At 40.3% G+C, this 13,898-nt stretch overlaps 1 protein-coding gene across 1 annotated transcript in view; it reads right to left on the bottom strand.

The window, feature by feature from the left end:
* The window catches only part of FBXO9 (F-box protein 9), a 37,267-nt gene extending 23,919 nt beyond the window's left edge, over window positions 1-13,348 (bottom strand). Inside the window, 7 exon segments of the mRNA XM_012805046.1 lie at window positions 830-887; window positions 4,737-4,895; window positions 7,079-7,165; window positions 11,942-11,985; window positions 11,988-12,048; window positions 12,050-12,490; window positions 13,343-13,348. Of these exon segments, the coding sequence (XP_012660500.1) occupies window positions 830-887; window positions 4,737-4,895; window positions 7,079-7,165; window positions 11,942-11,985; window positions 11,988-12,048; window positions 12,050-12,490; window positions 13,343-13,348 (856 nt within the window).
* Between the last annotated feature and the right edge of the window lie 550 nt (window positions 13,349-13,898).

Genomic DNA, 13,898 nt, shown 5'->3' with positions numbered 1-13,898 from the left:
AAAAAAAAAAAAAAGACTTCACCAGCAGGAATTAATAAATGCTAAAACTACAGGAAAGATCATTTTACTCATCCTACCAATATTTTGATGTTTCCCAGAAATATTTTTTTGTAAAAAGATAGGCTATATAGAAATATAACTTTTATTTTTGATTTATAAAAAAAAATTTCAAATATAGTTAGCCTTCTGTATTTGTGGGTTTTGGATCCTTGGATTCAACCAACTAGAGATCAAAAATCAATATAGTTAGCCCTCTGTATCTGTGGGTTTTGGATCCTTGGATTCAACCAACTAGAGATCAAAAAAAAAATGACCACATGAATTTAACAAAAAAAATCTAACAACTACAGTAAAACCCCTGCAAGTTGAGCACCTAAGAAAATGTAACACATAGGGAGGTAATCAGCTTAAGGAACTCAGCCTACTGTCCTGATACATACATGTGGTGCATGTCTGATCTATGACAATCAGGTCAACTTATGGAGGTGGTTAATGTAGGGAGGTGTCAGCTACAGAGAGTCTATTGTATTTAATAGCATTTACATTGTATTAGTTGTCATAAGTAATTCAGAGATGATTTAAAGTTACAGAAGGGCATGAGTAGGTTATATACAAACACTATACCATTTTATATCTGGGACTTTAGTACCCCCCAATTTTGGTATCCACAGATGGTTCTGGAGCCAATCCCTCACAAATACTAAGGGACAACTATATACCAAGACTGATGTTCTAACCAAATACGTTACAGTAAAAAACAAATAAAACAGTAACAGAGTTGTTATTCATAAATGTTGGGACAATATGATCCTGGGCCCCAAGTTTTTACCTTCATAGAGAGCTCCATTTTGTTCTTCTTCTACAGCTTTTAGAAAGAGCTCTCGAGCCTATAAAAATATAAAGTGACAATTTTTGAAAATCTGGATTAAAAATAGTATGAATGGCAGAAGGGTACCTTTCAACAAATGGTGCTTAAATTACTGGACATCCACAGACAAAAGAACGAACCTAAATAAATCTAAACCTCATCCCTTACATAAAAAGTAACTTGAATGGGCTGGGCATGGTGGCTCACACCTGTAATCCTAGCACTCTGGGAGGCTGAGGCGGGTGGATTGCCTGAGCTCACAGGGTAGAGACCAGCCTGAGCAAGAGCAAGACCTCCTCTCTAAAAAACAGCCAGGTGTTGTGGCATGTACCTATAGTCCCAGCTACTCTAGAGTCTGAGGCAAGAGGATCACTTGAGCCCAAGTTTAAGGTTGTTCTAAGATACGATGCCATGGCATTCTACCCCGGGCAATAGAGTGAAACTCTGTCTCAAAAAAAAGGCTCAGAGACTGGGGCTCAAGTGGCTAAGGCACTAGCCACATACACCTGAACTGGCAGGTTCAAATCCAGCCTGGGCCCACCAAACAACCACAGCTGCAACCAAAAAATAGCCGGGCGTTGTGGTAGGAGCCAATAGTCCCAGCTACTTGGGAGGCGGAGGCAGAAGAATCACTTATGCCCAGGAGTTGGAGGTTGCTGTGAGCTGTGATGCCACAGCACTCTACCCAGGACCACAGCTTGAGGCTCTGTCTCAAAAAGAAGAAAAAAATTTACTTGAATGGATGGACTTAAATGTAAAACCTACAGAACTTTTAGACAAAAAAAATAATAATAAAATTAAAATTTCAGAGACCAATGACTAGGCAAAGAGCTCTTACACTTGACACCAAAAGCACTATCCATACAAGCAAAAGTTGAAAAGTTGAGAAGTTGGCTGGGTGCCTGTGGCTCAAGCGGCTAAGGTGCCAGCCACATACACCTGAGCTGTTGGGTTTGAATCCAGCCCGGGCCCGCCAAACAACAATAATGGCTGCAACCAAAAAAAAATAGCCTGGCATTGTGGTGGGCGCCTGTAGTCCCAGCTACTTGGGAGGCTGAAGCAGGGCTGAAGCCTCTACCCAGGGCGACAGCTTGAGGCTCCGTCTCAAATAAAAAAAAAAAAAAAAAGAAAAGTTGAGAAGTTGAACCTCTTCAAAATTAAAAACTTTTGCTCTATAAAATGTCCTGTTAATAGGATGAAAAGACAAACTACAAACTAGGGGAAAATATTTACAAGCCACATAATCAACAAAGAATTTATATCTAGAATACATAAAAAAACTTTCAAAACTCCAAAGTAAAAACAAAAGGAATTCAATTAGAAAAGGCACAAACAGCTATGTCACAAAGAGAATAAATATATAGATGGAAATAAGCACATGAAAAGATACTTGACCTCGTCAGCCATTAGGGAAATGCTAATTAGCATCACAATGAAATATCACTACATACCTATGAGAATATCTAAAATTAAAAAGTAGTGACAAGACCAAATGCTGACGAGGATGTGGAGAAACTGGATCACTCACACATTGCTGGTGGGAACATAATATGGTACTGATACTCTGGAAGACAATTTTGCAGTTTCTTTTAAAATCAAGCACTTACCATAAAATCTAGCAATTGCACTGTTGGGCTTTTATCCCAGGGAAGTGAAAATTTATGTTTATACACAAATACGCACAGCAACTGTATTCATAGTAGCCAAAAATTGGAAATAATTCAAATTTCCTTCAACCAGTAAATGCTTAAAAAAACTGGGGTACATCCATGCCATGCAATACTACTATGATATATGAAGAAACTACTGACACAGTAAGTTGGATGGAACTCACAGGAATTACTTTGAGTGAAAAAAGTCAATCTCAAAAGGCTACATATGACATTCTTAGAATATCAAAATTGTAAAATGGAGAACAGATTAGTGGTTGCCAGTGGTCAAGAATGGCTGGGGAGGAGGGGAAGGGAGTGCCTACCTACAAAGATGCTGTATGAGGGATGCTTATGGTGATGGAACAGTTCTGTGTTCTGACTATACTGGTGGTCACACAACGCTACACATTATATAACTGTATAGACTACACACATATACACAGATAACTGCCTGTAAACCCAGGAAATCTAAATAGCTCTGTAGCTTGGACCCATGTTTATTCCCTAGTTTTCAATATTGTACTATACAGTATATGAAGCAAGATGTTAGCATCAGGAGAGGTTGAGTGAATAATGTACGAGACATTCCAGTACCTATAAATTTGTAATATTTTGAAACAAAAACTAAAGCAAGGTAAGTAGGGAAGATTCTAGTCATCATGGCAATGTACATTATTCAGTGACCGACTGTCTACAAACAAAAACCTGGATCTGATGGTATAAAAATGACAGCATCTACGGAAGAAGAGAGTAACAAAAAATGACATGATGTGCTGTGCCAGCTCCATATGAGTCAGTATAAGGAGAAGGTAAAGTTGGGCAGTATTCAAAATATTTTTGGCATGAGCACTTCCAAAATTTTCTGGAATAAAGAAATGATTAAGGAAGCAAACAAACAAACAAAAAATGGTTAAGGGAGGATGGGAAGGGCAAAAACCTAGCTAATGTGTATAATAAACTATTTGGGAGATGGGCACATTGATAGCCCTGGCTCAAGCATTACAAAAGCTATCCATGTAACAAAACTATTTGTACTCCCTTAATATTTTGAAATAAAAAAGAGGAAAAAAAGGAAAGGCAAAACTATAGTGATAGAAATACATTGATGGTTTCCAGGGCAACAGATTAACTCCCAGTGGGCATTAGGAAATTTTTCAGGGTGACAGAATTTTTCTGTATTATAATTAGGGTGCTGGCTTCCCTAAAAAATCTGATTAAAAGGCAGTACTCGTGGCTCAGTGAGTAGGGCATCAGCCCCATATACCAAGGATGGCAGGTTCAAACCCGACCCCGGCCAAAACTTCAACAAACAAAAATAGCCAGGCATTGTGGTGGGCACCTGTAATCTCAGCTACTCCAGAGGCTAAGGCAAGAAAGCTGGAGGTTGCTGTGAGCTGCGATGCCACAACATTCTACTGAGGGTGACAAAGTGAGACTCTGTCTCTAAAAAAAAATCTGATTAAAAAGGGCCAGGAGTGGCCTGTAATCCTTATGCCTGTAATCCTAGTGTCTGGGAAGCCAAAGTGGGAGGATTGCCTGAGATCAGACATTTGAGATCAGCCTGAGCAAGAGATCCCACCTCTTCTAAACACAGAAAAATTACCCAGGTGTGGTGATGCGCACCTGTAGTCCCAGCTATCAGGAGGCTGAGGCAAGAAGATGGCTTGAGCCCAAGAGTTTAAGGTTGCTGTGAGCTCTGATGCACAGCACTCTACCCAGGGCGACAGAGTAAGACTGTCTCAAAAACAAAAAACAAAAACAAACTGATAAGAAGGAAAAAAAAAGAAATGATTAAAATTAATTAACTCAAAACATAACAAAATACTTCATTTAAGTTAAGACCTTTGGTAAGACATTAACATGTACACAATTTTTCCCCCCTTTTGGGCTTTTATTAATAAAATAAGAGGCGTCAATCTTTTGGAGATTAAATGAATCCCAGAATCTATAAATTAGCAAAAGACAGTTCCATGAAGACAGTATACTTATAGGCAAAGAAGCTCATGGAGAAATGGTGGTATAATCCTAAGTACCTAGAAATATTGAGGGAATTATGAACTCATATACTGGTCAAATTTAGGAGAAAAATCTTTGGTTTACTCTTCAAATTATGTACTTACATCCCCAAAGTAGGATTACAATTACTATTTTCTATCAGTGAAAATTTCTATGTGCCTCCAAAAAAAGTAACCTGTTACAATGTCAGTAATACTTAACTTTTCTTCTTTTGCCTGTTCTTGTTTTCCTTTGGTATCTGTTGCTGCTTTCAATAGAGAGCCTCTAGCTGCTCTGCAAGGTTGATTTTCTAACTTGCCAGAGCTTACACTTGGGCCAAGTTCAAACATCCACTGAGCTCGGAACATCTGGAGCTGTGCCTATGTCGAGAAAAGTATTTTATCACACATCAAAGAAGAGCATGTCAATTCTGGAACAATTTATCAACATGTCCAACATCTATTTCCAGGTATATACTTAAGACCAGAAAACACTGTCTCCTAAATTACTAAATATTCATTTAATACCTATTAGCCTTTAAAAGAATTTTCTGTTCAATATTTTAAAAGAATTAGGAAAATGATCATGTAATGATATTGGGAACCAAATATTAATTAGAAATGAAAATGTGAGACATCATTTAAAGACTTAAGTTATAAGCTTCCAATAATTTATTAATATACATCTAGTAGACATTGAAAGTGGTGTTAAAAATTCTGTAGATGAGTACAAATTCTCTCAATAAACATTCTGTATTCCAAAAGGAAAATATTTTTTCTAATACATATTATTTTAAAAATTTAAAACCCACACAAAGTGAAGTCCCGTGTGTGGTAGACGCTGATGCGCTGCTCAGACACCCCTCTAGGAACAAAGAACACATTACCCCCAACCACTGGCAGTACTGCCTGAAAACAGCCCCGAGCTTCAAGCCCTTTTGAGTATTGCCTCAGTAAGATCACACTGCCTTCTCAATCCCCTCACCTAATGCCTGATGGATTGCTGATGAAGGCCTGGCTCTCTACTGCAACTCTAGTTAGCTCTGAAAGGGTACTCCATCTTCAGAAATCCCTTGGGAATGGCTAATGCAGTCCATTACGACTGCACAGCAGCTGGACTTCTCCCCCTGCCCGCTGCTGGTTCCCTTTCTCCCTCTCTCCCTTCCATCCGTGCTGATCCCAAGAGTACTCTAGCAAACTCTGCATGGCAATCTTCACCTAGGGGCAGCCTCCCTCTTCTAGGAGAAAACCACTTCTCCCCAAGAGGGCCAGTGTTAATAGGATTGTATATATTATCCCTAATTTCCTTTTAAAAAGACATCTAAAATGTTTTAAAATAATTTTTATGTATATTCCATTCACTGCTTTGTTCCCATACTCCTACTTCTAACATATTACACATGTATCTCTGACCTACAAAATCTTAAGCAGCATTCAATGTCTATTAGATGAGGCATTCCAAGAAAACTTGTAAGTTTGGTGAGATGCACTTAATAACAGTGAATTTTTATGTTTTTTCTATTTTAATGCACAATGGCTACAGTATATCTCACTGTACAGATGCATAATTTCTTGAACACAAGTAACAGATATTTAGGTTGTATCATTTTTCCCATATAAACAATGCTATACTAAACATCTCTCTACATGCATATTTACTGACTTTCTGTATTATTTCCTCCAGATTGATTTCCTGGAAATACAATTGCAGTATGAAAGGGATGCAGGTTTTTCATTTTGATCCATATCGCCAGTCTGCCCTTCAGAAATGTTGTAGCAATTTATATTCTCATGTACACTATATGAGGGTTTCCACAGCCTGGACAGCAATGGACATTATTCACCAATTTGAATTAATTATTAATGAGACTAATTACCTCTTCAAATATTTAGTGACCATTTACATTATTCTTTTCTATTAACTGTCCCTTCATATCTTTCTATCCTGTGTTCCTTTTGCTAATTTATAAGGGTACTCTATATACTGACAATATGATTCCTCACCTGAAACACCTGGGTTCAAGCAATCCTCCTGCCTCAACCTCCCAAGCAGCTGGGACCACTGGCACCAGCCACCATGCCTAGCTAATTTTTCTACTTTTTATAGAGACAGGGTCTCATTGCTGCCCAGGCTAGTCTTGAATTTCCAGGCTCAAGCAATTCTCCCCACTCAGCCTCTTACGGTGGCTGGAATTACAGGCTTGGGCCACCGCACCTGGCTATTTCTCTTAACTTTATTTCTGGTGGCTTTTGTTACATACAGGTTTTAAACTTTTAAGTGGTCAACACTGTCAACCTTTGCCTTTTAAGTTTATGGGTTTTCAGTCATACTTTAGCCTCAGTTTAAATACTTTAAAACCATGTATTAGACTACATAGCATCAATTATATTTCTTTTTATAGAAAAAAAGAAATCCATAACATAGTTTAAGTATTCTATAACCCAGTATGAAAACACAGTTAAATTCAATGCAAACAAGAACCTCAAATTGCCATAATTATGGCCAATTGCTACTTATGCATGAGAAGCAACAGAATAAGAAATATACAGCTGAAGAAACATGCCTGCAGATCCGTTTCAGCAGGACTTTCATTTTCTTCATCATCATCTGCTCTGACAGCATCAGAATGACAATCTTCCTCAGCTTCTGCCTGAGGGGGAAAAACTCAATAATATCAGGAATATGCAAGCACCAGTTTCCCTTTGTAATTTGTATCTTCTATTCAGCCACTTGTATCTTAGTACCATAATGACAATAGTTTGTGAAATCCACTTCCAGACTGTAGGATCTCTGTGTGACCTTACTATTTCTAAAGGAAAGTAAGTCTGAAAAGCATATTTCCAACCACAGTACTCACATCACCATGAATCTTAACACTCCCCCTCTGCAAATATATCAATGCCATTCATCTAAAAATCAATCTAATTACAGTCATCCTCTAGAAAGAGGAGCTGGGAGGAAAAAAATAATAATTACAGTCATCCTTCAGCATCTACAGGGAGTTAGTTCCAGGATCCCCGAGGATATCAAAATCCATGGATGCTTAAAAGTCTCTTGCATGAAATGACATAATATTTGCACATAACCTATGCTTATCGTCCCATATACTTTAAATCATCTCTAGGTTATAACCTATGCTTATCATCCCAAATAATCATCTCTAGATTAGTAAATGCTATGTAAATAGTTATACTGTATTTTTTAACTTATGTTTTCCAAAATATTTTTGATCTATGATTGAATCTGAGGATGTAGAACCTGCAGGTACAGAGACCAATTACATTATATAAAATAACAAGTCAAGTCCATTGCTATTTGTAAATAATTTCATATTTGATTAATGCAACTAGGTAAATGAAGCCAATTCCTCCATCAATATATATACCATGTATCTACTGATAATCTATAATAAAAATTTTCACGTTTTCTTAGAAAAAATGAAATAAAATAGGAACATTTTTGGTTTTATGTTAGTTCTACAAGTTTTGAGAGAACAATATTTAAACATAAAGAGAACAGGGTAATTAATCTCTAAGTACTTATAACCCAACTCCATTAATTACCAATGTAATAATTCCTTAACATCAAATATCATGTCACAGTGTTCCTATTTCTCAAAATGTCATACATGTAAAATACGTTTTACTTTTGTGAAATCAAGATTCAAATAAGGTCCACGTATTACAATTGGTTGTTATGCCTCAAAACTTTTGTAAACTTATTTTTTTTTTTGCAATTTGTGATGAAACCATACCATTTTTCTGCAGAATGTAGATTTTGCTAAAGTATCAATAAATATGTTCCTTTACCATTTTATTTCCTGTAAATTATGTCTAAATCTAGAGAGGCTTAGATTCTGGTAAGTTTTTTTATTTTTTAAGCAAGGCTACTTGCTGTAAAGTAGGGAGATTTTTTTCATCAGGAAGGGAAGGGTTCTGAAATGCAGTGACAAAAAGCTGTGGCACATATTCCAGATATATGGAGTTTGAGGCAAAAACTAATGCAAAGAATTTCAGTACCATAATCTTATACAAGTACAACAGAACATACTGTTTCATGCAAATGAAATACAGAGTTGCTTTTCTATGGGTATCTTCTCCCTGGTTTAATGATACCACTGAGATGAAATTGGAAACTTTATTACTGTACAATAGACTCTGCTGGGCTCCAGTTTAAAATGTTTTGTTGGGGAAGGAAGAAGAGAAAAATAAAATGTTTTTGTAAGTGGTTAAAAAAGAACAATTTTGCACCAGAAAATAACAGTATTAGTGGTATACAGCTTTTGCTTTGTTTTTTTAGGATGGAGTCTGAAGGGTGGCCCAGGCTGGCCTTGAATTCCTGGGCTCCAATAATCCTCTGATCTCAGCCTCTTGAGGTGTTAGGACTTGAGCAAGGGTGTGCTGCCCTGCCCTACTAGTTTTTGTTTCATGGATCACTTAAAAAGAACAGTCCATAAAAAGATGTCCCTTCTAACATACAGCTAGCATCTTATTAAACATGTTCTGTCACTATGACTTGTTAATTTTTTTTAGAGAGTGTCTTTGTCGCCCTTGGTACACAGCAACCTCCAGCTCTTGGGCTTAGGCGATTCTCTTGCTCAGCCTCCCAAGTAGCTGGGACTACAGGCACCCACCACAACGCCCAGCTATTTTTTGTTGCAGTTTGGCCCGGGCTGGGTTCCAACCTACCACCCTTGGTATATGGGGCCAGCACCCTACTCACTGAGCCACAGGCGTTGTTAGTATTTTATATGTACAGGAACGCTTCTGCCAAGAAGCCTCTATTTTATCTCTTATAAATCCTGTTTTTATATACTGGATTGACTTAAAGTGGAAATAAAGCTGGAGGTTTTAGGCCACACTCCTTTCATTTTATCCTTTTATTCTCAATAAATGTTTGCTAAATTAAACAAATTTAGCAGGTAGGAAGGAACCCTACCTTCCAATGAAAGTGAAAAGTTCCTTCAGTTCAGTCTGTTAGCTAAGAGACTTAATAGCAAATGGAACTTGCTCAACACCTAATGTGGCAATCAGGGAAATGACCTTAGAGGTTAGCTAGAAACAAAATCGATTTAATATTACTAGTTTTAAAGATGTTAAGTTTTGCAATTGCAAATTTTAGTTCTAAGTTATTTCCAGGAAAAAAAGTTTGTATTAACACAGATCTTTAACACAGCAACTTGTATATGCACCACATACATTTCAGCACAACATAAATACGCCTTGCTTCCTATCTTATCTCTGGCACCAGACTCAAAGCAGAAGTGCCTTTAAGACTTGAACTAGTTAGTATAAGGTATAATGAAATGGTCAGCACACTGTAAAGTATAAATGTGTGAAGAAATAAATGAAAGGTCAAGAAGTCAGATGCATTTCCAGAAAACGGGAAAACTTAAGCATTCACGTACTGTCAAATAGTGCTTTGGGGTTTTAAGTCTCTTAAGTTGAAAGCTTTTCCTACTAAGAACACTAGTAGGAAATACACGACAGAGAGATGAGAACGTATAGATCTCACTGAGAAATCTACTTCTCTCTCAAGAGTCTGCTTTATTACTATAAACTAAATACACCTAGTTAGAAGGGACCTGAGTCCTCTAGGGCATCCCTTAGTAATTCAGTCTTGTATCTATTGCTTAGAAGTTGTACTAAATAGACTTCAAGAGCCTCTGCGGCTGTCTCCAATTGGTGCTTGCATAAATGCTGTTTGTTCTCTCCACCTGGAACGCCACCTTCTTCACTTAGCTACTTCTACTCATTATTCAAAATTTAGCTTAGGTTCATCTGAGTCAGAAGCATTTTCTGATCATTTTCAATAGCCTCTTTTGTATTCCCACAACACTTGGGCTTACCTGTACCACAAAGCTTGTACTGAAATTCTTTTTGTTTCCTTGGTTAGAGTTAGTGCACTGAGGGCAGCGATCACATCTTGGTCATCTTTGTAACCTTAGGGACAAGCACTGTGCTTGATTCTTAGTAAAGACCTGTCCAGGCCTCAACTGTCTCATTCATGAGATATGATGACCTGAGGTCTATTTCCACACGTGACATTCCATTTTGTATCATGAATCACCTTACTGAGCTGGTTATACTGAGGATCTAATGTTGTACTTAGGGTCTAGCACTATGCCGGACTGGAACAAAGTGCTAAACAACATTGGCTGGACTACCAAATAAAATTGCCATGTGGACATACAATGCATTAGCTGAAGGATGTGGAAATAGGAAACCTGTAATATATACCTACAGACAGCATCATTGTTCTCCCCTGAGCTGTGCTATAATTGAGTTCTGATTCATTATTACTTTTTGACAGTGTGATTATAAAAAATAAGAAACTAGTGAACTGGGGGTTTTGCGGTATTCCATCAACTCAAATACCACTTGAACTAAATAAGTCCTCAGCTGCGACCCAGAAGTTTTACTTTTTCATAACTGAGTCTGACCTAAATATCACTTTTCACTTGAGTAGCTCTTGTCTTCATGGTGCTCCTGTTTCACAGGTGGGATTAATGAAATATAAAGGTTAAGTGCTTAATCCTGGTCAAAGAACTACTGCTCAAAGTTTAGGGGCAGAGTCAAACGGCGATTTTTCTACCCTACAGATTAATTTAATGAAATAAGTTCACTCAGCCATTCATTTATTTCATAAATATTTGAGTCTACTATGAACTAATTAGTTTGGAATCATCTCAGCCTTGATTCATTCAGCCTTAGCCAGAGATTACTTTCTAAGATGGACAATTTTTTCAAAGCCAAAGAAAGGAAAAGGGCAGAGACTACATATACGCAACAGTCCCGTGAAATCTGCGATGTCAAATGTGGAGCCGAGCTCAATTTCTCCATTTGGACCGCACAAACACTGCTTGAAACCCGACCCCTGGAACCTCACTCAGCTTGAACCGCCTACTAACATCCTACCTAGGGTACTGATCTAGTGGGGCAGGTGCATCCCAAACCCAGGACTTCCTAAGATGCCTGAACAGCCTCTCAGTGGGCCCGGCTTTTCAGAAGAGGAGCAATCAACAAGTGTCTCTGCTTGCTCGGGTTCCCTCTCGAATTCGGATGCTGCTGCAACGGTTCGCCTCAACCCACGTTCAATGCTTTTGATAACACCCCTCCACAAGGGCGAGACCAGTTTAACGCTCTCAGTGAGCCGAGGTCGTGTATTCTTCTCGGCTGTCCTGCAAAGCCCTTCCCATATTGAACCCGGTTGGGGTTCAGCAGGAAGGAACCCGGGGGAGCGGTCAGAGCTGGCATCTACTTCATTCCTTCTCATAACGCCTATAAAAGGTGGCGGCCGTACAACTCCCACTCCCCCCAGTCTCTTGTCCCCACTTCTTTGCCCCCCACCCCGGGTCTGGCTCCCACATGCCGCCCCCCACCCCCGCCCTGCAGAGCCCTCCTCTGACGCCCCCTGCCCAGGTTACCATGCTGGCGGGGCGGCCAGCTGCGGTCGAAGGGCTCTCCGCGCTCCCTTGCACCGCCCCCCGGAGGAGGGGTGCTGGGTGTCCGGGTGTCTACTCCTGCCTGTCTGCTGCAGCGGGGCTTAGTAGAGTTCTCGGTCGGAGAAGCGCACCAGGCAGCGGCAGTAACTGCGGGCCCGGCGTACGGCAGCCATCTTCGCGGGGCAGGGGGCCAGATCGGGGCGCGCTTAAGTGGAGGCTGCGGCCGGCGACTCGACAAGTGGACGGACGCCGGCTGCCAGCCAAGGACGAGGACTGAGAGAATACCGGAGCGTCGGCCCTACCGGAGACCTCGAAAGCAGCTGCGGAGCTGCCCCCTCTGCTACGGAAAGCTGCGCTGACACGCGGAGCATGCGCAGTGCCACCGCCGCCCGTTCGCGCTGCCCGGCTCCCCGGCCCCGCGCGCTGCCTCGTGGGCAACGGGTCGTGGGCCTGCTGCGTGCGAGACAGGCGCGGTGCTGAGCCCGCCGGTTTGCGGATCTCAAACTGGGTCCACGCGTTCGGCTCACTGAACTCTTACGCAAATTTGGACACGTTTATCTCAGAAATGTTTGTAACCCAAATTTAGGATGGAGCCCTTAAGGCCAGACGCCCTAAGGACCATTGAACTGGACATTCCGGACGGTTGCTACACTGTCCTAGGCGACTTTGGCTAGAGCCCCGCGCCGGGAATGCGGAAAAACAGCGAAACTCCACAACACTGACAGGCTGTTACAACGACTGAACTTTTTACGAGCACAGACTACAAAGGTTGAGGAAAGATAAGCTTAGGTGCCCAGCAGGGGGAAAACTAAGAAAACAGCCCACTCGCCGCACGGCTCACTACAGATCCCGTAATGCAATGCGGGGAGGACGTGCGGCTCCAAGGCCCTGAAACCCGAGTACTGCGTGGACTACGCCCGCGAGGCACTCTGGGATTTGTAGTCTGCCGCTCTACGGGGAGCACCGGAACTTACACTCGGTCCTTGCCCCAGCTCTTAAAGCCCAAACACCTGAATTCACTTAAGTCACTCTTATTTATTAGGTAATACTTCATTTTCCCTCAATTTAAATATTTTTAACCACAGAAGTTTGCATGTTTTGTGAAAACTAGTTCATTTAGCAAACTAAACTTCATTTAGCAAACATTTACTGAGTTTTCAAAGTTTCTGCTAGGTGCCAGGGACTAGTAGTCATCAGGATTCTAAACATTTAAAAAGCTCAGAGTTTAAATTTCTAATCGATTATTTTATTCTGGAGAAAAAATGCAGTAGCTCTTTGGCAGAGAAATGGAAGCAGAGGGAGAATTAAGGGCTACAGTAAAGAAGTCAAAATGCCAATGTTTTTATGTTAGAATTCATCCTAAGTCAGATAACTATAAAGTACCTTCATGTTCAAAGGAGGCCAAAAATTCAAGTTTTTGTTTTCAGTGGAGACAATATGGCTTGGGTCTTTGAAGGATAAGTTTCCTCCCAATGAACTCTTTAATATTTGGATTTTGAAATTTAAATTGGGGGAAGGGTTAAATCTAAGAATTTATAACAGAAGAAAATATATGACTCTTAAATGTTAAAGATCAGGTTTTTCTTTTTTTCCTTGAGACAGAGCCTCAAAGCTGAGCCCCTGGGTAGAGTGCTCTGGCTTCACTGCTCACACCAACCTCCAACTCCTGGGCTCAAGCGAGTCTCCTGCCTCCGCCTCCCAAGTAGCTGGGATTACAGGCGCCCGCCACAACGCCCGGCTATTTTTTGGTTGCAGCCATCATTGTCGTTTGGCCGGCGGGGCTGGATTTGAACCCGCCACCTTAGGTGTATGTAGCTGGCGCCTTAGCTGCTTGAGCCACTGGCGCCGAGCCAAAAATCAGGTTTTTGAACTAATAAGGTACTGAAATATTTTCAGGATGAGTTTTATTTATAAAAGTGTTGAATGATAGTTTTTTAAA

This window comes from Otolemur garnettii, unplaced genomic scaffold, assembly GCF_000181295.1.
Source record: "Otolemur garnettii isolate 467f Iridium unplaced genomic scaffold, OtoGar3 scaffold00035, whole genome shotgun sequence".
Taxonomy (NCBI): domain Eukaryota; kingdom Metazoa; phylum Chordata; class Mammalia; order Primates; family Galagidae; genus Otolemur; species Otolemur garnettii.
Note: the sequence above shows the minus strand (reverse complement) of the source record. Positions and strands in the feature narration are given on the sequence as shown.